We start from the raw sequence: 26,479 nt of genomic DNA on the forward strand, positions 1-26,479 counted from the left end.
ATTGGGCTCCAATCCTATTTGGTTTGGTTTCTATGGTTGGATGCCTTCCTAATGCCAACCACTCCAAGAGTGTAGTGGGTGCCTTTTATGTGGCACTGGCCACGACTATGATTTTGCTTGGCTTGATGTCTTCTCAAGCACAGCAAATCACCAATGGTCTTAATCACTTGTCATCGCCTCTGACAGATTCAACATCTGAAGACCATGCTTCACCACTTCGGGAATAGCCAATGGCAACACTTTTGGGGCGGGGGCTTGCTTAGCCATCGTTTGCAAGCAAGCATCACCTTGTCACTTATACCACACTTTTGCTAATTGTTTTTGGTGCCTGCATAGCTGTGAGCACTCCTTATAGTGTTTGAGACTCCCACCTTTGACTCACTGGAACTTTGTGGACATAACAGATGGAGAGAAAGGAGGGGCACAGAACCAGTCAGCTGGCACTTGTCAACTGAGTAGACTGGGGAAAATGTGACTTGTCCAAGGATATAAAGCATTGCCCAAGCCATGACCTCTTTGATTGTGAACCTGATATTCTCACCATTGTATCACACACCTGATAACATTTTGGATGCTGGACTAAAAGAAAGGTTGGACATCACTGGACTCTCAATTTAGTTTGACACTAATATTCTATTTAAAATATTGTATTGGCAAATTTTAAGTGATGAAAAAAATCAAACCTGAATCATTCTCATAGTTTTCAAATAAAGAATGTTGGACCAAACTAAAATGCTGTATAGCATTTAGTTTGACTTTTATTTCTGTTAACTTGGTGCACTTCTTTCTTGTAAGATAAATTTGTTTTGCACAAATTTTTTTTTTTATTTGGGAGTAAAGAAAGAACCTCTCTGTATTATGGTGTATCTTAATTTATTGCATCTTTTCAGATGGATGAAAAGTTGGACCCCATCAAGTGGAAGAGGTTGCTGGGGTAATGGGGTGGTTGTATTTGAACTAAATTTCACAACCTTTTTCTCAACTCCTGTAACCTTGCCAACATCATCATTAGAAAATCTTTTGTTCTTATGAAACTTCCCCCATTTCCAAGCAATTTAAACTTTTTCCAGGCTGGACATAGCCATAACAAGTTCTGTGTACTTAGTTTAATATTTTAATGATTGATGACTGGTATGGCTGTGTGGTTAAGAGGTTTACTTCCCAAACACACAATTCTGGGTTCAGTCCCACTGTGTGGCATCTTGGGTAAGTGTCTTCTATAACCCTGGGCCAACCAAAGCCTTCCGAATGGTTGATGGAAACTGAAAGAAACCCGTCATATTTGTGTTGGTGTATCTCTTTGTTTTGACATCAGGTGATAGTTGTGTCACTGCCCTACAAGCAATATCACTCCAATATTCTGCAAAAACCTATTTAATCATGGGAAAATATTTCCCTGCTTGGTAACAAGTGCTGGCAACAGGAAGGACGACATTTGGGTGTAGAAAATCTTAGACTCCATTTGACACATGCAAGCATAGATATGTGAACATTAAAACGATGACTATACAGTGGAAATAAGCAATGTTTCATGTAATGCATTGATTCTCGTTAGGCATTGCTTATTCTAAATATTTCACAAATGAGGAAATTAAAAACTGTCCTTGCTCTTTTCCTAATGATTTATGGTTTATATTTCTTGTTTGTTCTTTGGCTCATAAATCATTTTTTTTCCTTGAAAAGAGAAAGCAAATGATATTTTTCTCTGTATATCTACTAGCTTTGCGAAGCAATGTTGATTTAAGAAATATTGCCTTAAAGTTTAATGTGTGTCTGTGTGTGTATACACACACGCACATACAGTCACTGGCCTGCTTCTTAGACAACTGGCTTCAGTATGATGCATAACTTAAAACAGCATTGATTTGTCCCGTTTAAACATGGTCTTGTTTACCTCTCTTTATCTCCAGTTACTATGGTAGCTGCTTTTTAAAGATAATGGCTGAAGAAACTAACCAGCCTTTGTGGTCTGTTTTCTTCTCTGTTCAGCTGATATCCTACTTAAACCTGTTTATTCTTGTAGTAGTCTGCTGCGTTTCATTATTTGTGTTAATTTCTTTTTAAGATTAGCTATTTCTACTGTTATCTTTTCCATTAAGGAATAATAACAAATGTATATATTGTAAAAATTATCATTTAATGTTGCATGTTCCATGCTGGTATAGGTTGGAGAGTTTAACAGGATCTAGTGGGCCCAAGGCCTGTGTCCATGTCTTTGGCACAGTTTCTATTTGTCCTATCTAATTAACGTTTTGTGTCCTGTCTAATTAATGCTTTGTGTCCTAATTAACACTTTGTCCTGTCTAATTACCGCTTTGTGTCCTAACTAACGCTTTGTGTCCTGTCTAACACCTTATAGTATGTGCTGAGTTTTTTTTTTTAATGTGGGACCGATACTAGAGAAATTGCTGTGCAGTTTGCATGATTACAAACCCTGAGGGTCTGCTGTGAAGAAAGAGTTGCTATCTTTTTTCTACCTTTTCCTGACAAAAATATTTAGAAAGGAAAAAAAAACAGCCTGATTTAATAAGACATCTTTTTCCTTTTTTTTAAATTTTTCATTTAGTCTGATGGGATTTAAAGGTTTTACAACTAAATGAAACTTAATAGCACTTTTTTTTTTCAAATTTTTCAAATTATACAATTAACCACTTGCTGGTCTATTATAAGCACCCTCTCTGTGCTCACTTCTAGATATTCATTCATTGCCCCCATTACCCCAGAGCCTACTGTAAGTTCTTTCTACTGTAAGCTTTGTCCTCAGTCGACCAATGCTTTCAGTGAATTTAATAAACAGAAACTGTATGGAAGCCTTATGTGTGTTAGTGCTTGTCCACCTGCCTCGCTTTGCAGCCAGTATTAGTTTGTTTACATCTCCATAGTTTGTTTCAAAAGGAACTGCTAGAACAAGCAACAGATTTAGGAAAAAAAGTTTTGTAGCTCAGAATCCTTCATGGTGATGTCCCAGCATGTTTGTAGCTAACTGAGCAAAGCCAATAGAAATACAAATAATTAATATCTGAAACCTAATTAAGACAAAAGTTCTCTTTAAGCAGGATTTTTAGTATCTTCAGGAAGGTGGCCATTCTCAGTATGCTATACAGGCAGTCAGAAAGAATCGAAGACGAAGTAAATGACGGTTATGGGAGAAGGTATATCATCATCATCATTTAATGTGAGCTTTCCATGCTGGCATGGGTTGGACGGTTTGACCGAGGACTGGCAAGCCAGAAGGCTGTATCAGGCTCCAATCTGATCTGGCAGAGTTTCTAAGGTTGGATGCCCTTCCTAATGCCAACCACTCCGAGAGTTTAGTAGGTGCTTTTTATGTGCCACCGGCATGAGGGCTAGTCAGGTGGTACTGACATCAACCACACTTAAATGGTGCTTGTTATGTGCCACGAGCACAAGAGCCAGTCGGGCTCCACTGGCAATGACCATGCTTGAATGATGCTTTTTACGTGCCACTGGCATGGGAGCCAGTCAAGTATACAAAGAAATTTTTTTAGTTATAAGGTGATATTTTTCATTTGAAAATTATTGTATTTGATTTTGTGTAAGCACTGAAATTTGATGATAAAAGCTAAACGATAATTATTGCATGTAAGCTATAATTCCTGATATAACCAATGGTGGCAGGAGTATATTTCCAAAGTTTCCCCCTCCCCACCATATGATGGGTGACTTAATATTCCATTATTAGTATAATGATGTATGTTAAAGTGTACAATGTTTGTCTGTATGAGGGGCAGCAGAAATGAGTTAAGTAGCAGACTAGGTCTAAGAGGAATCAAATATGGCATATGAGAAAGGAAGATGGCATTGATAGGATCATTTGACATGTAAAATGACAGTTAGGTAAAAACAAAATTCCAGTGGATTCAAATGGAAGGATCTTGTGGAAGAAAACCAAGGATTGATTAGGAATAAATGGTGAAAGCTGATTGTGAGAGGTTGATCTGCTTGAAAGAAAATGACAAAGCACTGTAACAAATAGCAAGATACTGTGCCAGGAAAGACCTGTGTACTCCATATAAACCTGGAAAAATGGAAATATTTTTCCACGTCATCCCTTTTTGAAACCATCCCACCTGAGATTGTTCCCTTGTTCTGGGAAGCAAACTTGTCTGTTTTAAAGGGGTCTGAATTAAATTAACATGAAATTTTGAAAGAAGGTTTTGTTTCAAACTTTAGCTTAACCCATTAGTGCCCATGGTCCTTTATTTTAGGACCAGGAGGATAATCCATATTTCTACAACACCTGTATTTTGTTTTGAGCTATCCTTAGTCATCAAGACTGGAGTATCTTTCAGATATTACACCTACTGTAATAAAAATTTTTTTAATATATTTAGTATCAGATAAAGTTGTATAAAAAAGAGATTCTTAGTTATAAATTAAAAAGTTTGGCATTAATTGGTTAATAATTGTTAGAAATGTTTGCAGAAGGCTAGCAATTTTAGTGGGAGAGGGTCAGTTATGTTGACCTTAGTATTTGACTGGTACATTATCAACGTTAATAGGATGAAAGCTAGCCGATGTTGGTGTTTGAACTCAGAATGTAAAACATTGAAAAAACGCTGCTGAGCATTTTGTCTGGAATGCTAACGATTCTAGCTTTCCACCTTTTAATGAGTTATTTTGCCAAATTTTTAATTATTTTCAGAATTGAAACAAAAAGCAGTGCAATAGAAATATGGTAACAAAATGTTTAAGACAAGCTGCCTCATAAATAGCTAAATGAGATGCTAGATCTTTTCAAGTTCTGGGCACTCAATGGCATTATTTAATCATTTGTTTTCTCAGCCCTTAAGAAGGAAATTAGTAAAAATAGAAACTGATGCTGCAGTTTAACTGAGTTCAGATGTTTTACTCCTGAACTAAATCTTGTGTTTAAATATTAGATAAGTGGTTTTGGCATGAATTTCTGAATCTTTTGATGAAACTTGACTAAAGATTGCAAGAAGACATTGAGCTGACTGGAAAGTGACAGCTTGAAGGTTTAAAGTTTTGAGAAATTAAACATTGTTTTATGTTCAAGCTGGCCAGATCTGGTCTCTCACTTCTACCCTATAATGTAATTCTAAAAGTAAACAATCACATCAAAATCTCAAAGCAATGAGATAAAGCATGATTAATTCAAAACAACATCATCATCATCATTGTTGTTTAACGTCTGCTTTCCATGCTGGCATGGGTTGGACAGTTTGACTGAGGACTGGTGAGCCAGAAGGCTGTACCAGGCTCAATCTGATCTGGCAAAGTTTCTACAGCTGGATGCCCTTCCTAATGCCAACCAATGACCATATTCAAAAGGTGTTTTTCATGTGCTACCTGCACAGGAGCCAATCTGGCAGCACTGGCAACAACCACGTTCGAATGTTGTTTTTCACGTGCCATCGGCACGTACTAGTAAAGTGACACTGGCAACACTCAAATGGCACTTTGTGCATGCCACCGGCATGGGAGCCAATCCGTGGCCCTGGCAACGATCATGTTCGGATGTGGTTTTGAAATGGTAATCTGAATGCGAAAGGGTTAAAGGTATGAGATAAAAGATCAAAGTTCTGTTGGTGTGTCTGCTGTTAATTGACTTTTAGAGATAAAATGGAGGTTGTAATGTTTGAAAAAAGCTTGAAGAAACAATTATGGCTTTGCTTTACATAGTTTCTGAAATGTAAGAAACCAGATTGTGGTGTTGAATTACATGAACAAATATTAAAAACTTCAAGAATGAACTCCCTTATATAGCAAAATGCTTGTTGCATTCCCTGTCTAAAATGGTGAGGAGCTCCTGCAGGGACTGACCAAAACAAAAAATCAATTGGGGTTCGTGATTTAAATTTTGCCAATTCTGATACTCATGATTGCAAGATTGTGGTTTCAATTCCCAGGTCAAGTGGTGCATTGTGTTCTTGAATAAAACACTTCATTCCACTTGATTGTAACTAAGTAATCCTATGATGGACTGGTGGCCCTGTTCAGGAGGAATGTTATCTTGGTCTATGCCATTTGAAACCAAATAACTAGGAGCCCTATAGCTCTATGAGTCTTAGGACTCGAGTCAGCAATGTCTAGGGGTTAATAATGATGAATCCTGATAGCTGTAATCATGATTGAAATGAGTTTACCCCTTGCTCTGACATTATCACAACTTTATATACTTGATGTGTCTTTCATTCCTATGTATGGGTGCCACTGTTGCAATAAAATGTAACCAGCAACAATAGTGAGTAGTCAAGCAAAGCTGTTGATTTGATGAGGCAAGCCACCATGCTGTATAACCATGTCAGAGAGAAACCAATCTGAAAAAGAGCAGCTAAAGAAATCTTCCTTGGATTACACCCTACAGCTTGGATTACAGCCTTACAACACACACGCACACGCACTGGATAATGTTCTAGATGCACAATGTCTTCTGCCAAAAAACAAAAGAAAACAATTAGTCATGTTTTGAACTAATTTGATTGTAGATCTGCTCAGTCAAGTCACCTGGGAGTAAAAGAAACCGAATTTGAGATGTGGTAGTAGGCTTTTAGTACTGGCTGGAAACTCCTGATTGTTTTGTGCTAAATGCAACCAGGCATCATATGAAATAATGTGCACTGGTGTGAACCATTTCACATATCTAGCATGTCAAGTGTACAAAGCACACCCAAATTTTTAGACAGTGACTAACGTTTACTCAAGAAAACAGGATTGAGAGAAATTGTCTTTTATAGTTGAAATTAACCTAGTGGGAGAGGTGTTAATATAGACCCACCATACAACCAGTTAGTATTATAGTATTACTCCAAACAGCACAAATATCTCCTTCCACTATTGCTTAATGGAATATATATTACTCTCTTCATTGTGCAAATAGAGGTTCACCTTGTCACTGCCCATGGTTGATTATCCAATAAGTGCAGATAGGGCAATGTGTTTTATAAGTGTGCTATGCAACTACATGGTCTCCAGTTCAATCCCACTGCATTGGCAGTGTCTTACAAGTTTGCTACATGTCACCAGGCTTTACAATAATACAAAAAAAAAAAAAAGAGACTGGAGTTGAGTCCTTCAACTAAAATAAAGAATCCTTGTGATTTTGATCAGAAATTGTAAATGTTATACAAAATATATATAAAAAGTCTTTGAAAAATATCATGAATATTTTACCTCCTAGTAAGGATATAAAAGTGGGGAATTTAAAAAAGAAAAAGCGAAACAACCCTAGTTTTATGATCTAAAGCAGGCATATTAAATTGACATTAATTCCCAGTAATTGTCACTGTAAATGTTTTAATCACTTAGATCTGCTGTGTCAATTTGTAGATGCTCTTCCCATTTACAGTTAATGGTCACCTAAAATCTGGCATTTTGCAATTACCATTTACTTTTACGAGATTATTTAATTGGTCTCTTTGGTTCCAGATTAATATATCTGTCTCTGCTGGTGGTTGCTTTTGTCAGTCATGATGTCATGGCTACTGTCAGCTCTCATGCTGTTTTCCTCATTTCCTTCTCTTACCTTTTCTCTCAATAAGAAAGATTGAGACAGTTACTAACAACCAATGGCTTACAGATGCTGTTTTTGCTTCTTTTTACTCTCAGCCACAATAAACTTCTGAATTAAATTTATCTTCCACATTTCCCCTGGCACTCTTCTTGTTATTCCTTCCCATTTCCCTACACCAATCATTTTACATACTAATTTTTTCCACAATTGCTGCTCTCAAGAATTCCCTCTATGCTCATATTTTTCAAGTGTTGATTGCTCATCAGATGCTCAAAGGGTACTGATTCAGTTTTTCCAATTAAAATTAATAATGTTTTGTTCTGATTTTCACAAATTTGTGTTGTATCTGTAGCTTAGTCTATTCAATAAGCATCACACCCTTTCAATCTTGTCAGAATCCTTTTTGTCTCCATATTTCTATTGAAATTCTTTGTTTCAGTTTACTTTGAAAATAATCTAATAAAATAATTTTGTCATTAAGCTGGCATTTGGAACATAATCTAACATGAAATTTTGATGAGAGGTTTTAATTTAAATGACATTAAAACAAGTTTACATCAGAGAGCCTAGGATAGCCTTAGAAAGGTTCATAACAATGAGTTAAAATAAAGCAATATCTAGAAAAAACTTTTAAAAAACGCTTGAAAAACAGAAGGTTAATAATTATCAACATTCTTTGCTTTCTAATTAAATCTGTTAATTAGAAATATACTGTTTGGTACCAAAGGGTTTAAAAGAAACAGAATTTAGCTCAATTTCCATAAGGGTGTTTATCTTAGCATGCAAGCTGATAATTTTTCAATTATACAATATTTCATCTGCTGCTAAACTCCATGAATTGTATCTGTACGTTGAATGTATTTTCAGTAAAGCCAATTAAACTACTATATTTACTTTTTAAGAAGTTGTGCCCCTAATTTGGTGTCAATCTTGGTACAAAATTTCGCCCCCACTCCACCCAATCATAACTTTGCTGTATCTAAGGGACACACTAGTTTTTTTCCAGTTAAAATCAAGTATAAATTAGCACAACTCCTACACTATTAAATACAATAGTCATTTTTTGTACTAGGGCCTCATTTCATCCAGATCTTTAGCTACTCTGCAGGTACTTTGTTGAGCCGACTTTATGATTTTTTTTATTACTTTGAATTATTTAAATATTATTCATAATTTATCTAAATTATAAAATATGAATGTCTGAGAAATTAAGCATGAATGCTTGGAAAAAATGTCTCAATTATTTGTGTTAGTATTTTCTTGTAATGTTATTTTTATTTCATTCTCTTTTATAGTGTAACCTATAAATTTTTGTTCAAACCAGTTCTTCTACTTGAGGTTTATCTCATAATTTAGCTATATATATATATATATATATATATATATATATATATTAATCAATATAGGGTGGCAAAAAAAATTTTGTAGAATTTTTTTGCCACCAGCGGCCTAGTGGGGAAAAAATTAAATAGTCATAGACCATTTTTAAGTTCAACATCACAATCGAGGAACGGCCATAATAGGCCATTCACCCACTAGAAATAACAGCCAAAAGCTTAAACCGCAAAATAACATCAATTCCGTAAACCAGGAGAAAATTAAAAAACATTTACCCTGTAATTTCTTATACGATGCACCGTTTCATCTACTGTTTAATGGTAAACTAACCTGATTAAATTAATTATATATTTATTTGCTGCCGATAAATTTGGCGCGAGTGCGATGATTTGAAAATTTTAGGTCAGATATTGCCGAGGCAGGGACGGGAATGCCTCGTGAAAAATATCTGTTCCGACTTGGCTATTTCTTACTGATGAATCTAAGGGCCTATGGTGGATTGGCTTGATTTAATTTAATCAGGTTAGTTTACCATTAAACAGTAGATGAAACGGTGCATCGTATAAGAAATTACAGGGTAAATGTTTTTTAATTTTCTCCTGGTTTACGGAATTGATGTTATTTTGCGGTTTAAGCTTTTGGCTGTTATTTCTAGTGGGTGAATGGCCTATTATGGCCGTTCCTCGATTGTGATATATATATATATATATATATATATATATATAATATATATATATATATATATATATTATATATATATATATATATAATATATATATATATATATATATATATATATGCATGCATGCATGCATGCATGCATGCATGCATGCATGCATGCATGCATGCATGCATGCATGCATGCATGCAGATGCGGCTAAGTTTGTTTCCCAGCCATATGGTTTTGGATTCAGTCCCACTATGTGGCATGCTCAGCAAGTGTCTCCACCTGTACTCTGGACTAACCAAAATCTTGTGATTGGATTTGCTAGACAGAAACTGAAAGAACATCATGTGTAGGTTTGTGTCTTGTTTTGACATCACAAGAGCTGTACTTGAGTGTCACTGTTATGCAAGCAATGTCATTCATTGTTAGTCTTCTGCAGCAACTTCACTTGAAAACAAATGTAGGTTTGATGATAGAAAAGGCATTCAGCCACAGAAAATCTGCCTCAACAAATTTCATTTGGCTTGTGGAAAGCATGGAAGCATAGTTGTTCAAAGCAGTGATATTCTATGTCTAAATAATTTTTGAAAGTAATAAACTGATCATTACCCTTTTAGACTTCATAAATGCTTTTTTTTCATTTTTCAAGTCATTTAGTGTGAATTTTGTATTTTTTCATTGAGTTAGGTTGATTTTGGTGGCTTTGTAGTGTTGCCAATCCCCCCTTTCTTGTGTTTCTTGCTGCTTTCACAAATTTATTAGAAGGTACAAGTTATCACATTTATTAAAAATATTTTGTCTCTGTAGAACAAATTAGGTTTCTAACCTGTTAACAACACATGTTTAACAAGACAAAACTCAATTTGTGTGAGAAAAGTGGAACTTGGGTATAGAATTACAGCTGTTGAAAATAAATGGAATGAGATTTGTCAGATGTGCATGATTAATTTATAAAATGGGGTGAGTGCAAGTTGGATTGAGAACATGGTTGGGTGTCAGAAGTATTGTGGTATAAAAGAAACTGGTTACACTGGTTTGGACATGCTTGGTGAAAAGGAAAAAGAAAAAAATATCTTCAGTTGACTATGAAAAGTCACTGATAGACAGAGAATATAAAATAGTTTAGCCAGATCAGAGACAGTTGGGACTTATAGATTAGGTATAGCATGAGGGTACATAAAGGCATGTTGTGTTATAGGTCAGTAATGGGAAAATAAAATGGGTGTTAAAACTGTTGTCAAAGACCCAGTTTTATTTTTTTAAAATATCTTTGTATCGAAAAGTTGGCAGAACCTAATTGTATCCCATTCCTTTTAAACATGCAAAGGACTACCTGTTGTTGTTTGACTTTCTGCTGAAGTACTTCCTTTTAGATTAAATGTTTGAGATGCATTTTTTGAGCTACACATCACATTTTTAGAGATGAAATAGAATATTTATATCCACCTAGTTTTGATTGGTCTGACCTCCTCTACCCATCAGTTGTCTTACTTCAGAATGTGTACATCATGCCAGACTGGTTTTGAGCTGGAAACATTTCTCAGAGTAACCATGTTTTTATTCAGAAAGGCACAAGTATGGCTTTAGTTCAGAAGTTTGTTCCCCGACCATGTTGTTTCAGGTTCAGTTCTAGTGCATGGCAGTTTGGAGAAGTGGTTTCTACTGTAACCTCAGGTTGAACAAAGCCCATCTGGCTGTAAAACAATGCATTATTAATATATTCATCTAACTTATGCTGGTATGGAGAAATGGACATGACATTGAACTTAAACACCTATCATGCATGTGTATCAAACTTGTGCTCATTAACTTTTCATTTCCTGTGGACAAAAGATAACCTTTTAGTTAGTTCAAACTGGTCAGATCCAGTCTCTCACACCTACCCCACAATGTAATTCTAAAATTAAACACATTGAATCTCAAAGCTACAAAATAGTGCATAATTAATTCAGAATTTGTGTGAATAAATGGGTAATGCTGAGTAAGCTGAATGCTAAAGGGTTAAAAACTGTCTCTGCAAAGAGAAATACATATTTTGTCAAAGAAAATTGAGGCTCATATGTTAATGAAAGAATTGAATTTAGAAGGTAGGTCAGTTTCTATCTAATTTACCTGAGAATAAGTAATTTAAGACAATGCAAATACAAAGATATTTCTCCCTCAACATGCCATCACAAACAGGGTTTGCAACAGACAAGTCAACATAGTGATGGTGTTTGTTTACACTATCTTCCCTAATCCTGATGCATTTCACATGGAATTTATATTTTTCCAAAGATGTCTTCAAGGACAAGTCTACCTCTTTTGCCTATAAATTATGTTCTGGAAAGGTCAAAATATCTGCTGGAAAATACAGTAAATATATTTAGCCATCCTTATTAGTGCTTCATGTTATTCTATTAATTCACATTATGTTAATTTTTCTTTTTTTTTAAACCCTGGATTATTAAAACTAATGACTGACATCCATTAACATGTGATTTATCAACATTTAACTGATTAAACTCTGAATCAATCACAAATAAACATTACATTATTTACTTTAACTCCTTGTTGCAGTTGAATGATTTATTTAGTTCAACAGGTTCTTTCCCCCTCTTTTCTCCCCTGCACACACATCCCGAAGCCATTTCAGATACATTTTCACTGTTGATTGATCTTAATACAAGCCATAACAGTAAAGAGACAATATCAGGAAAATACCCCAAAAAAATAAACAAACAGTTAATTGAACACTATTGAGCTCTTGATAGTCTTGATTGAAAACTTTTCAATTAGCTGATCATTTCGATGTATCAATAGTGTTGTCATAGTGATCAACTCCATTAATACATGTCAATTTTCTATACTAATGTAACTCCAAAATGGTTCTACATCATTTAATTTTTAGAATTCTTGTTTTGCTTGTTTCTGTTATTGGACTGTGGCCATGCTGGGGCACCACCTTGAAGGGTTTAGTCAAGCAACTTGGCCCCAGGACTTATTTTTAAGTTTGATACTTCTGTCAGTCTCTTTTGGCAAACTAAGTCATGGGGATGTAAACAAACCAAGCCCAGTTGTCAAGTGACGCTCCCACACTCGCATACTCTCTATCAAATCCATTTGTAAGGCATTGGTTGGCCCAAGGCTATAGATGCTTTTTCAAGGTACTACACAACAGGACTGAACATGAAGTGACATGGTTGTAAAGCAAGCTTCTTAACCACACAGCCATCCTAAAACACCTTCCCTCCTTCTAGTGGGGTTTTTCCAAAGGTTCACTACTTGACCATAAAGTGGGAAGTGCATCTATTTCTGTTTAGACACTCAAAAACAGTTTGAGTAATATGACTTGGTTTAACCCTTTTGATACCAACTTACCTGATACTGCCCCTCACTTCTATGATACAAACTTTGTTTTGACCCTTTTGTTACCAACCTGGCTGAAACCAGCTCTGAGTACAAATGTCTTTTCGCAAGTTTTGAATTAAAATCTATCAAACCTTTGTCACAATTTGTTCCTAACACTAGCTGAATGATAACTGAGTTATTTTACTAAATTCTTTGTTATATTTAAAATTAATTGAAAGAAACTTAAAGCATCTCAAAATAAATGCAGTAACAAAAGGGTTAAAATATATAATAAAGAAACAATTCTTAACCCTTTTGATACCAACCTGGCTGAAACCTCCTCTGGCTCTGTAGTAAAAATGTCTTGTTTTCATAAGTTCTGAATTAAAATCTTCCACCAAACCTTAATCACAGTTTATCATGAAGCTAGTGTTAGGAACATAAGTTATTTTACTAAATTCTTTGCTATATTTCAAATTAATTGAAAGGAACACAGAGCATTTCTAACTACAGTAACGAAAGGGTTAAAGTGATTTGTTAAATATAGATTTAGTCACATTGATTTAGATTAATCATGAATTATCTTGTAGCCAAAAGATTTCAAAGATGTGATTTATTTTTAGAATTACATTGTAGGGTAGGTGTGAGAGGCTAGATCTGGCTGCTTTGACCATAAAACAAGAATATTGCTTGGGTATGGCCAGTTTGAATGCTATAGGGTTGAATTTAAACCTTTCATCAAAATTCCATGTAAATTTATTTTCAAAACACCAGCTAAATAATGGTTATTTTTATTAAATTCTTTATTTTAAAAATCAGTTGAAATGAATGGTAAAAAAGCTCATTACGTGTAGTGTGCATGCCTGTGTGCATGCAAGTGTATTTGCATATATCTTTGTCTTGACAAAGTTAAGCACATTCCGACTTCAAATTATTCTGCACACCATCATACAAGTGGTATCCTTGATTTGAAGTCTTCCTTGAAAAACGTGCCTTGCTTGCAAACAGTGAGGGTTGATCACAGATAGTAAGGGTGTTTGGCCATAGAAAGATCTACCTTAGGCTCCCTCTGTCCCATGCAAGCCTGGAAAAGTGGATGTTAAAATTAGTGATGATGCAGGAATATAACTCATATTTTTCAAACTAAACAAGATTTTATTTGAAGAAAGTTGATATACAGTTCTATATTTAAGAGATGAGGAATTATGTACATTATTTACATTTGACGGATATTTGTCCTCATCTTGTTTGTTAACACGATGTTTCAGCTGATATACTCTCCAGCCTTCATCAGGTGTCTTGGGGAAATTTCGAACTTGGGCTCTCATTCCTAAGGTATTTTTTGATATTATTCAGGTCACTACCTGGAATCGAACTCAGAATCTTGGGATTAGTAGCCCGTGCTCTTAACCACTACGCCATATGCCCACAGGCATATGGCAGTGACCTGAATAATAATAATATCGAAAAATACCTTAGGAATGAGCTCCCAGGTTTGAAATTTCCCCAAGACACCTGATGAAGGCTGGAGAATATATCAGCCGAAATGTGTTAACAAGTTGAAGATAAATATCTGTCAAATGTAAATAATGTAAATAAAGTTGATACAGTTGACTGACTTGAGCACACCTTAATATATTACAAATGCTAATTTTTCTTGGAAAAAAAGTAATTTCGAATTTTTTTTTTTTGCCTTTTCCTTTTAGCGTTGGCCAACTTATAAACACTGTTTTTAGAATTACTGAAAGTTATTTTTCCTTCATCATTTGAGAAGCCTTAAGTTTAGTTTGAAAATATGCTATGCTCCTGCATCACCACTATCATTTTTACATTCACTTTTCCAGGCTTGCATGCGTCGGGGGGAGCTTAAGGTAGATTTTTCTATGGCCAAACATCCTAACTGTCACCAACTTATTTTGCAATAACTTTAATTCTGATGGCAATTTTCTTCCTTTAAATTTCAATTCTTGTATTTATTTTGACAAAATTAGCAGTTAGGTACATCAGATGCGCTCTCTGTCAGAAACTGCTCTCAAAGTATTGTTTGTTGTAGGTACCATGCTCAAATGTATTTTTAGTAGGTATTGTGTTCAGATGTACTTTATATTGGGTACTAAGGTAGTAGACCTAAGATTTTTTTCTAAGTCCAAATTTTAAATATAAACTCAAAACATTCTTAGGAAGATCTTAAGGTTTACTTTAAATTCTTCACCTCATCTAAGGAAATTACATAACTACCTTTTAATCAAACTGAATTAGTTTTCTTAATGTCAGTCAATATAGATATGGGCATAACTGTGGTTAAGTTTACTTCACTGCCACAGGGTCTTGGGTTCAGTTTCACTCTGGTACCTTGGCTAAGTTTCTATGTTACTGGGCTGACCAAAGTGTGTGTGTGTTTCACTGTTTGGCAACTGGTATTATGTCCTCTTGTAACTTAGTTGTTTAACAAAAAACCAAATGGATAGGTATCAAACTTTAAAATAGGTCCTGGGACTTAGTGATTGGCCAAAACACTTCGAGGGGGTGCCCCAGCATGGTCATATGCAATGACAAACTTGGAAAAGTTTTTAAAAAGAAAAAGCAATCAAACAAAAACTCTGTATTATACATTAGTTTTCTTTGTTTTCAGAGACAAAACAAAATGCTGAGACAGGTGAGACCACCAGCCAAGGAATTGCCTCTGGTACCACTTTGATAACCAATGGACTGAGTGAGGACCTTCCTGCACCTCCCCCAGAACTTATTGTAAGTAAAAAAAGAAATTTATATTTAATTTGTGTTGGTTTTAGCTTAAATTATTGACCTATTAAGATGGTGGTTTTGATAGAAACCTGTGCATCATCATCATTAACGTCTGCTTTCCATGCTTGCATGGGTTGGACAGCTTGGCTGGACCTGGTAAGCCAGAGCTGCACCAGGTTCCGATCTGATTTGGCAAGGTTTCTATGGCTGGATGCCATTCCTAACACCAACCAGTCTGAGAGTGTAGTGGGTGCTTTTTATGTGTCACCAGCATAGGTGCCATTGAACTGGCATCGGCCATGACTACAATCTCACTTGGCTTGACAGGTAAGCACAAACATGGTATATCGCCAAGAGTCTTGGTCACCTGTCACTGCCTCCATCAGTGCTTTTTACATGCCACTGGCATGGGTGCCAGTCAGACGGCACTGGCATTGGCCATGACTAGGAAATAATTAGTGATAACCACAACACTTTTACATGCCCAGGTATGCTGATTACACTTAAGTCTGTTGTATTCACATATAATTATGTCAATTCCTAGACATTGGTTTCTTGTCTCAGTGGGATTTGTGCTCAATTTAGTGGTGAAGCATGATCTTCAAACTTTGAGCCTCACAGAGGCAATGACCAGTGACAGACCTTTGGTGATATGCTGTGCTTGAGAAGACCTGTCAAGCAAAGTGAAATTGTAGTCATGGCTGATGTTGGTGTTACATAACTGGCACCCATGGCATAGCGTAGGCATGTAAAGTGCACCATTTGAGCATTGGGCCTCACAGAGGCAAAGTGGCCAAGTTCCTTTTGAGTGTTGGGTCCCACGGGGGCAATGATGGGGACCTTTGGCATTATGTCAGGCTTAAGACACAAGCTGAGCAAAATTGCAGTTGTGACAGATACCGGTGTCATACAAATGGCACCCATGTTGGTGGCACTCAGAATGGTTGGTGTTAGGAATGGCATCTAACTGTAGAAACCATGCCAAAAACAGACTGGAGACTGGTGCAGCATCCCAGCTTGCCAGCCCTGGCCAAACTGTCCAGTCCATGCCAGTATGGACAATGGATGTTAAATGATGATGACACTGAAATTTCACTGATAATTTTCTCTTAAGTCTAGACTGCCTTTAAATAATTAAATCATTAATAAATAAATCATTACATAAGGTCACATGATGCAACACTGAATAAAAAATATTCATGGGAAGTCATGTTCAACATGATTGAAGTATAATCGGGATATAAGATCTTCCATTACAGGAATAGTCTTAGGAGAAAATTCTTTACCGAATTTTGTGTAAATAAATTGCGCATGTGAATAAAAGAATATCTGCACATAGACACTTCATTTAAAAAAACACCTAAAGTGCCAGACCTAGGATTTCAAGGTACCTGTTAGTCAGCAAGAATAATCTCAGAATCATGGAGGCCCTCCTTATCAACAGAGACCAGCCATAAACAGGCAGGAACTACATGAAGCAGGTTTAGTTACTATAGCAACACCAGTCTGTGCATGTCACCTCCCTCCTTCCTCTTCCCCATACTCTTGAGCAGTGACCTTAACATCCTTCACTTTCCCAAATGATCTAAAGAAGGGATCATTGCCCTAAAATATAGAAATATAAGGCAAAACTTACTTCATTTTTTGTTTTTGTAGTTTACTTTATCTTCTTGTATGGTTCCAGCCTTACATAGCAAAAACTCTTTAAAGTAAATAAATATGCATTTCATTTTGGACTAGGAGTTACATTATTAGGAGGATGTGTGTATTTTTGCACTTTTCTACTTTTACTGCTATGGAAACTGAACTAGTCACACACATTCTGGTAAATATAGAATTATGGTTATGAAAACAGCAAACTGTTCTGGGAGTGCAATGCTTGGTCAGATGAAACTTAGATATTTCAGTCTAGCTTGACTGAGCATTAAATATGATCCTACAGTTCTGTATTTAAGAGATGAGGAATTATGTACATTATTTACATTTGATGGATATTTGTCCTCATCCTGTTTGTTGTTAACACGTTTTGGCTGATATACCCTCCAGCCTTCATCAAGTGTCTTGGGGAAATTCAGAACCTGGGTTCTCATTCCTAAGGTATTTTTCAATGTTATTATTATTCAGGTCACTGCCTGGAATCGAACTTGGAATAGTGCTATTAACCTGAATAATTATAATAATAATATTGAAAAATACCTTAAGAATGAGAACCCAGGTTCGAAATTTCCCCAAGACACTTGATGAAGGCTGGAGGGTATATCAGCCGAAATGTGTTAACAAATAAGATGAGGACAAATATCCGTCAAATGTAAATAATGTACTCTTTGATCCTGTTTTTCATGTGAGTAGCATTTCTGGATCTTTGTTTTTCTTGAAATGTTTTTTATTTAACCCTTTTGATACCTACCTGCCTGAGACCACCCTTTTTCTGTTTGATGTAAACCTCTTGTTTTAAAGTAAATTAAAACCTTTCACTAGTTTCATGTTATGCATCTAAACAGCTTAATGAATTATTTTGATAAATTCATTATTTTAAAAATGAAATAACACTGCCTTTGTTTTAATTCAACAGAAATATGATAGAAAAAGGGTTAAACTTGTAAAATCAAAACGTAAATTGATTAAAAAAAATCTTTTTTTTTTGTTTACAGGAAAATGGACATGAACCTACTGTGGAAAGGGTGACTGTATCAGAAGTTGAAAGTGAAGTTAAGAATATTGAAAGTGATGCAATATATGATATTCCTGATGCAGTTCCTGTATTGACAACTGATTCAGGATCTGTCAAAAGTGGATCAGAAAAATCTGAATCGGACAAACAAGAAACGAATTCAATTAAAACAGGATCGGTTAAATCGGAGAAAGTAGAATCGGAGAAAGGAGACTCGGAGAGAGCAGAATCAGAGAAAGCAGAATCGGAGAAAGGAGACTCGGAGAAAGCAGAATCAGAGAGAGCGGAATCGGAGAAAGCAGTATCAGAAAAGTGTGAATCAGAAAAGTGTGAATCAGAGAAAGCGGAATCAGAGAAAGCAGAATCAGAGAAAGCGGAATCAGATATAGTGGCAGTGGTCAAATCTGATATCGAGTCGATTAAAGCAGAAGCTAATATATCAAACAACGAAGTTGCTGGAACAGCAAAATCCTACATCACAAAAATCCCTCTTGATGACTTAGACAGTTCTCCTTCATTTGTGAAAGCCGTTAGAGAACCTAAAGAAATTGATGTTAGTGATCCATTAAACTTTGTTAATGTAAGTGCTGAGGAGATGAAGCAAAAGATCTTGTCCAAGAAGAAAGCCAGGAAGTTCAAAGATATGAATCTAAAAGAAAAGCATGAAATCTTAGACAGACTGTGATGTATTTTTACTGATATTAATTCCAGTGCCAATGTTTGACTTTGGGATACACACACAGACACGCACACACATGCACACATTGAACTGAAATTAATGATTTGTTTCTTATACATACATTAACTGTTATATATCAAGTTTAAAATGTGTGTACCTATCCTGTGGGATATTTTTCTATCACAAGTGCCTGTTTTTTTTTTTTTTTTTGTAATAGTGTCTGACCAAAAGAATTTGTCTTGGTGGCTTTTCTTGTATTGTTATTCTTGTCCACCTGTATCCACCCCCAATCTTTGCTTTTCTTTTTGTCCTCCTTATCAAAACATTCAGTGTTTTGATAACAACCTTTCTACTGATATATTTACAATCATGGAGAATTTTCTGAATTTTTGCCATTGAGCAATATTAGTTGCAAAGGTTCACAGTGAAATTTTTGATTCACTCTGGCTCAATGTTTTGTCTAATTTCTTGTTGCTGTCATCAATGATAATTACTTAACTTCAAAAATGTCACATTGTGATTTTGTTTCTTCTACTACTACTGGTGTTTTAGTTTTTCAATTTTTTTTACTTCTCTTCTCCAATAGTCTTGTTTCTATTTCTTTTCACCTCTCCTTTTTTTTCTCTTGTTCAGGTGCTCAGGATTAAATTTCAGTTTAAATTGTGCTTTGATATATTGAAAAAAAAAAAAAAAATCTAATATTGATATATTATAACATGCATTCCAGAATCATTTGCAGCATTGATTTTTTTTTTGTTATAAATACATTATTTTCTTGGATTCATGTTTTGTTTCTTTAACCTTAGATTTTCAAGTCCATTTGATAGTTTGAGGTTGTCTAAAATTTGCATTCCATTTATTTAAAGTTTGTGGGCTAACGAGAGCAGTGGGATGATAATGGATAGAGAAGGCTCCAAGTACACACCTTATATTATGGTCCAATAAGGTAGAAAGCTGGCAGAATGATCAGTGTTGCAGGCAAAATGCTTAGTGGTGTTTCTTCTTGCTCTCTGTTCTGTATTCAAATTCAGCCTTTCAGGATGGGTAATAAAAATAAAATAAGTGCCAGCTCACTACCGGGTTCATGTAATCAACTTGAACTCTACTTCCTGGCCTTGTACCAAAATTTGAAACCATTATTATTATGGTCCACTTTTCTATTATACACTTTCTATTTAAGATTTAATCTACAACTCTTCTTCATTCCACATTTTATACAGTTGTCACATGAACCTTACTTTTAGCTATAAGGCACCTTGACTGGATTTTCTAATTCAAATGTGTTAACCACAGTTTATCCAAAAACTTGCCGGGAACAATTTCTAATAGCTTTGTGCAGGAATTAACTCTTTTGATACAACACTACCGAATAAAAAAAGTAGACACTTTTGTCCTTTTTCTTCTAATAACTTATTTCTAAGTAGATCAATCAACTGTTTACCTTTCATGGTTTTATTTGTAGTTTCTCTGGTTTTTGAATTGTTTAAATATTCTGTGTCAAGAAAATCTAGTTAATTGCTACCAGTTGTTACTACTCAACATCAACATTGGTTAGCAGTCAGCAGAGGATTAGAGATAGCATTTTAATTTATATAACTTCAAATATTTATTCCTGGACACTTCCTAGGTTTCTCTGGCTTGTTTTTAAAGCGTATTCAGTTTTGATAAAGTTAGAAAAGTTCTTCTTTTCCTAGAAGGAAACAAATTAATAACTCCGTCTTTTTCTTCCAAGCACTTCTACCCTTTAGCATTCAGATTTACTCTGGCAAATGTAATGCGTATTTATTCACATTGCTTTGAATGAGTTGTGGATTATCTGTTAGCTTTGAGAGTTTTATGATGTAATTGTTTACTTTTAGTATGACATTGTAGGGTAGGTGTGAGGGGCCAGATATGACCAGTTTGAACATGAAACAATATTTTAGCTGAACACAACCAGTTTAAATGCTGAAGGGTTAACAAGAAAATCTTTTGATCTTAGAAACACTTTTGTTTATACATTTTCTAGTTTGTGAAACCTGTTTCAGGACAAGTACACCATGGAATACATTATCTGAGCTGCACCTTTCTATTACTGCTGTTTATTTTTGATAATTGGTATTTTAATTTGTGCTTTAAAGAGTAAACATTCTTTTTTTTTTTTTGTTTTACTTTAATTTATCTTGATTAACATTCAATTTTTCCCACCCAACTTTTTTAAACTTTTGCTAATAAAAACAATAATAAAGAAAACAAACAGTATGAAATGAAATGAAAAATATATACTCAATTCCAGACAGACAGACATACATATATATTATATATAAAATCTATATTTGATAAATAGATATATTGATCTTGTTTCTAATTGGCTTTATTGTTTATAATAAAAACGAATAAAAAATGTTGTCTCCACCCTTTCTGAATCCATTTTTGTCTTGGAAACTTAGTATTCTCTCAGTAGCCATTTCATTCTTAGATTATCTTCTTGGTTCTTTATACAAACAGTAAATCCTGGACATTGGCTGTGAGTTATTTTTCTCTGATAATGGAGGAAAAAAGATAAATGAAATTTTAAAAAATATATGTAGAGGGTAACATTCTTTTTTTCTTTTTGATGTTTTCAATACCCTCAAATTGTTTGAAATTCCAATTTTGGTAAAAAATTGGAAATGCTGACCATTTTACTTTTTCTATTTTGAACTTGTTTAACGATTAACCTGCTGCAAATTTTTTCCTTCATGAAATTTGTCAAGTTACACACTGGAACCAATCTGTGTGGAATTCTTTTCACCAATGTTATTGATTTACTTTTATTATTCCTTGATTTTTATGATATAAAGAGATGCAACAATTAACATTTGTCTTGGAATATATTTTTTTCAGTAAAAGTAGTTAAAATGGGGAGTAAATGATATTCCCACATTTATTTTTGTCAAATAGAACAACACTTATAGCCTTGCTGCAGCTTCTCCCAGACTAGTCAGATTAACCCTTTCATTACCAACTCTGCCTCTTAGGAACATAAATTGTGACTAAGGTTTGGAAGATTTTAATTCGGAACTTATGAAAACAAGACATTTGTTTACAGAAGTTCTTAATTAAAATCTTCCACCAAGCCTTAGTCAAAATTTATGTTCCTAACATTAGCTTAATTATAACTAAGTTATTTTACTATATCATTTTGTTATAATTAAAGTTATTGAAGGAAACACAGAATCTCAAAATACAGTAACAGAAGGGTTAATGTGACTGCTCTCTTTAAATGCCTTGTAGATCAGTCGTTGTCTGTGGACAGGAAGGGTACCAAGTTCTAGTCTGAATGGTTATGACAATCTGTTAGACATACCAAAGAATTAAGGGGAGTGGTGCTAACTGTTTTCTTATATTGCTCTTGAAATGCTCTTCTTTCAATTAATTTTTAAAATAAGAAATTTAGTGAAATATTGTATTAAGTGCAGGTGTGACTGTGTGGTAAGAAGCTTGTTTCCAAACCACATGGCTCTGGGTTCAGTCCCACTGTGTGGAACCCTGGGCAGGTGTCTTCTATAGCCTTGGGCCAACCAAAGTCCTGTGAGTGGATTTGGTAAGTGGAAACTGAAAGAAGTCTGTCCTCCCAACTGGTGTTGGTGTGTTTACATCTCCCATAACTTAGCAGTTTGGCAAAAGACTTATAGAATAAGTAACCAGACTTAATAAGAAAATATTAGTTGAATCATTTGATTAAAAATACCCTCTTTTAAAAACAAGTGGGTGGTCGATTGCAGAAGGCAAGTGCACCAGCGCCCCCTGATGACATCAGCTAACTGGGCAGCAACAAACTTCACTTCATTTCTTCCTTACTAATTGTCTCAAAGTTAGTAATCAAGAGAGAGGTACTTAGAGTAATACGCAGTAGATTATAGGAAGGAATATTTAGATAATACAGTTCTATATTTAAGAGATGAGGAATTATTTACATTTGATGGATATTTGTCCTCATCTTGTTTGTTGTTAACACAACGTTTCGACTGATATACCCTCCAGCCTTCATCAGGTGTCTTGGGGAAATTTCGAACCTGGGTTCTCATTCCTAAGATATTTTTCTATTCCAGGCAGTGACCTGAGTAATAACATCGAAAAATACCTTACGAATAAGAAACTAGGTTCAAAATTTCCCCAAGACACCTAATGAAGGCTGGAGGGTATATCAGTCAAAACGTGTTAACAAACAAGATGAAGACAAATATCCGAAAAATGTAAATAGGAATATTTGGGTTTGTTCCATTGTTTTGAGTTCCAATCTTACTGAAATCTACTTGGCTTCAGAATTTGAAATAATAAAAACCAGATGAATTGAATTTTAATTTCTCGGCATGGCTGTGTGGTAAGAAGCTTGCTTGCTAACTAGATGGTTTTGGATTTAGTCCTACCGAGTGGCTCTTTGGGCTCCAGAGTGGCCTCGGTGACAAAAGCCTTGTGAGTAGATTTGGTAGACGGAAACTGTAAGAAACCCGTCGCGTGTATATATGTGTGTTATATATATATAATATATATATATATGTATGTACATGTGTGTGTGTGTGTGTGTGTATATGTGTACATGTGTGTGTGTGTGTGTGTATATATATATATGGTGTGTGTGTGTGTGTATATATATATATATATTGTGTGTGTGTATATATATATATATTGTGTGTGTGTGCTCCTGAGTTTGTACTTCACCACCGCTTGACAACTGGTGTGTTTATGTCCCAGTAACTGAACGGTTCGACAAGAGAATAAATACCAGGCTCGAAAGAAGTATTGATGGTCGATTCATTCGACTAAAATTCTTGAGGACAGTACCTCAGCATGGCCGCAGTTTAGAAAACCTTTGATTAATGGAGAAGATTGTTTCGTGTTTTCCTCCACAACTTCTCTCGCCATACCTTCGTAATTGTGCACAAGGCCAGCAAAATGGAGGCGAGGAGGTTTAGTCGATGCCATGGACCTTGGTATCTGAGTGATACTTCATTTCATTGGTACTGAAAGAATGAAAGTCAGAGTTGACCACGATGGAATTTGAACATAGAGTGTAAACTACCAGAACAAATACTGCTAAGCATTTTTTTTTTCGGCCCTCGAATGATAAAGCCTTCAAATTTTGACCCAAGGTCAGCAACTGTGGAGGGGAGGAGATAAATCGATAGCATCGATGCCAGAACTACACTGCTGCTTTATTTGATCGACCCTCGACGGGGATTTGAACGCAGATAGGAAAGAGCCACAAGAAATACAGGGTGTTCAAAAAGTCTCTCTGCAGTTGATTTCTTTTTTCATCCTGACTCTCCAGCAGTCAGACTCTCCAAGATATATTTCAAAACATGTGTAGAAAAAGTCAACTTATGTATTGAAAATGAAAGACGACACTTTCAAAACCTCTTATAAAGTGTTTTAAAGTCTTGTAAAGTCTATTATATTCTTTTGTAGTCTTATACCATCTTATTTATTTTTGCAATAAAATACTGCAGAGAGACTTGAACACACTGTATAAGAAGGTACTTCTTTCCCGACTCTTTGACGATTTTGCCGACTCGCAGCCTTATTGCTTTATAACAACGATATTTTTACATGGGTTTTAAGCTGGCAGAATCGTTAGCACGCCGGGCAGAATGCTGAGTGACATTTCGTCCGTTGAGTTCAAATTCCACTGAGGTCGACTTTGCCCTTCACTCTTCCGGGGTCAATGAAATGAGTTGAGTACTGGGGTCGATGTAATTGACTAGTTCCCCTTCCCCAAGAATTTCAGGCTTTGTGTCTATAGTAGAAAGGATTACACGGGGTTTAAGTTACGGAGGCTTTAACAATAGATCAATAATCGATAAAAATTGCATTCTGTAACTGCGTGGGCCTCTGAGCAGGTATCGCCATGACAACTTTCTCTGTCATGGTCAATGTGGCGATCACACGCGACACACCTTCCTTCCAAGCACTGCTGTAAACAGCGGAAGTGAGCTAGAACATTAAAACTTAGTGCTCATGCACACCAGAGTTCAAAGTCAATCTGTGCCAAGCGGCTTCACTCTGCATACAGCAGCTTCATTACTGTGGCAACAGTCCGGATACTTATTGATGAGACATCGTAATACCTACCTACATACGTACGTACATGCATAAATACATACATACAAGCATACATACATATATACATACGTAGAAAGATATATATATGCATACACACAGTCATACATATATACATACATAAAAAGCATGCATACAAAAATACCCTGTTGTTGATGTTGAAATTCCGAAGAAGGAGCCTTGAATTTAGGTTAGAAACCGGCTCTTTCTCTATTGGCAAGAACTCTTGAAATAAAACTAAGTAATGACATACCGTACATTCATATTTACACGCACACCTATATTTTGCTGTGTCGAGGGAGGGCTATTATACCAATAGTACTAACACACGCACTGGTTCAATTCCACTCCTTTACTATTAGTCAATTGGTTAAATATCCAACTAACTAATCGATTGTTTAATTTGGTTAAGCAGTAGGTCATTTGTTTTGTTTTTGTATGTTAAAGCTCTTTCGTTGCTGCTTGCAACATTTTCAGTGACTTTTCTCTTAATCGATCTGACAGTTAGATGTTTAACCAATTGACCAATAATAAAGGAGTGGAATTGAACCAATGTGTGTGTTAATTATATTGGCATAATGACCCTCCCTAGGCACAACAAAATTTCTTCCAACACACAGATTCACATAAAGAATTTTGCAAACCAGATACAAAAACGACTTTGCAAACCCACGGTTGCATTACCAACTTACTACTAAAACAATTAAAGGATATGCTTTGATGAGGTTTGTGACCTTTCTGCTCTCCATCCATTTTTCTGCATCAGATGACAATATCATCGGAATCTTTTCCATTTGTAACAGATTTGCCGAAAATCTTATATAAAAAAGATATCGATTTCTCAAAAGGTCATAAGGAAATACAATCGGTGGTGGTGGGGCATATATCGGTGCCCATTACGAGAGCAAACATTTCTAAAAGAGCTTGGGGTTTATTGACATAGGTTTGAAACTTTTAGTATAAACTTTTGGTTAAGAAGTTTGCATTGCAACCATATGGTCTCAGATCCAGTTCCTCTGTGTGGCACATTGGCCCAGTGGATTCCACTATAACCCAAGGTCGATCAATATCTTGTGAATGAATTTTGTAGAAAGTGAGGTGGAGGTCCAACATATATATGTGTGTGTGTATGTACGTATATGTCTGTGTGTTTGTGTTTGTACCTCTACACGTCATCTCTTGACGACCGATGCTGGTGTGTTTATGTCCCCGTAACTTAACTGTTCGGCCAAATAGACCGATAGAATAAGTACTAGGCTTACTAAGAGTAAATCCTGGGGTCGATTTCTTCGACTAAAACCTTTTAAGACGGTGTTTCAGCATGGCCGCAGTCAAATGACTGAAACAAGTAAAAGAATATATATATATATATATGTATGTGTGTGTGTGTTTGTGAGCCTGTTTGTCTATCTCCCCTACAGTATTGGTTTGTTTTCGTCCCCTTAACTCAGCGGTTCGGTGAAAGAAACT

At 35.5% G+C, this 26,479-nt stretch overlaps 1 protein-coding gene across 6 annotated transcripts in view; it reads left to right on the forward strand.

The window, feature by feature from the left end:
* Positions 1-21,765, forward strand: part of LOC115212804 (Na(+)/H(+) exchange regulatory cofactor NHE-RF1) — a 62,516-nt gene extending 40,751 nt beyond the window's left edge. For 2 of the 6 annotated variants that reach the window (XM_029781512.2, XM_036503951.1), the window contains exons 2-3: positions 15,466-15,581; positions 18,230-21,765. In XM_029781512.2, coding sequence (XP_029637372.1) covers positions 15,466-15,581; positions 18,230-18,934 — 821 coding nt within the window. In that variant the 3' untranslated portion in view covers positions 18,935-21,765. The remainder of the gene's footprint in view (positions 1-15,465; positions 15,582-18,229) is intronic. The other 4 variants (XM_036503949.1, XM_036503948.1, XM_036503950.1 and 1 more) reach the window with 4 other exon arrangements.
* The last annotated feature ends 4,714 nt before the right edge of the window (positions 21,766-26,479 follow it).

The sequence above is a fragment of the Octopus sinensis genome, linkage group LG6 (genome assembly GCF_006345805.1).
Source record: "Octopus sinensis linkage group LG6, ASM634580v1, whole genome shotgun sequence".
In the NCBI taxonomy this organism is placed as follows: Eukaryota; Metazoa; Mollusca; class Cephalopoda; order Octopoda; family Octopodidae; genus Octopus; species Octopus sinensis.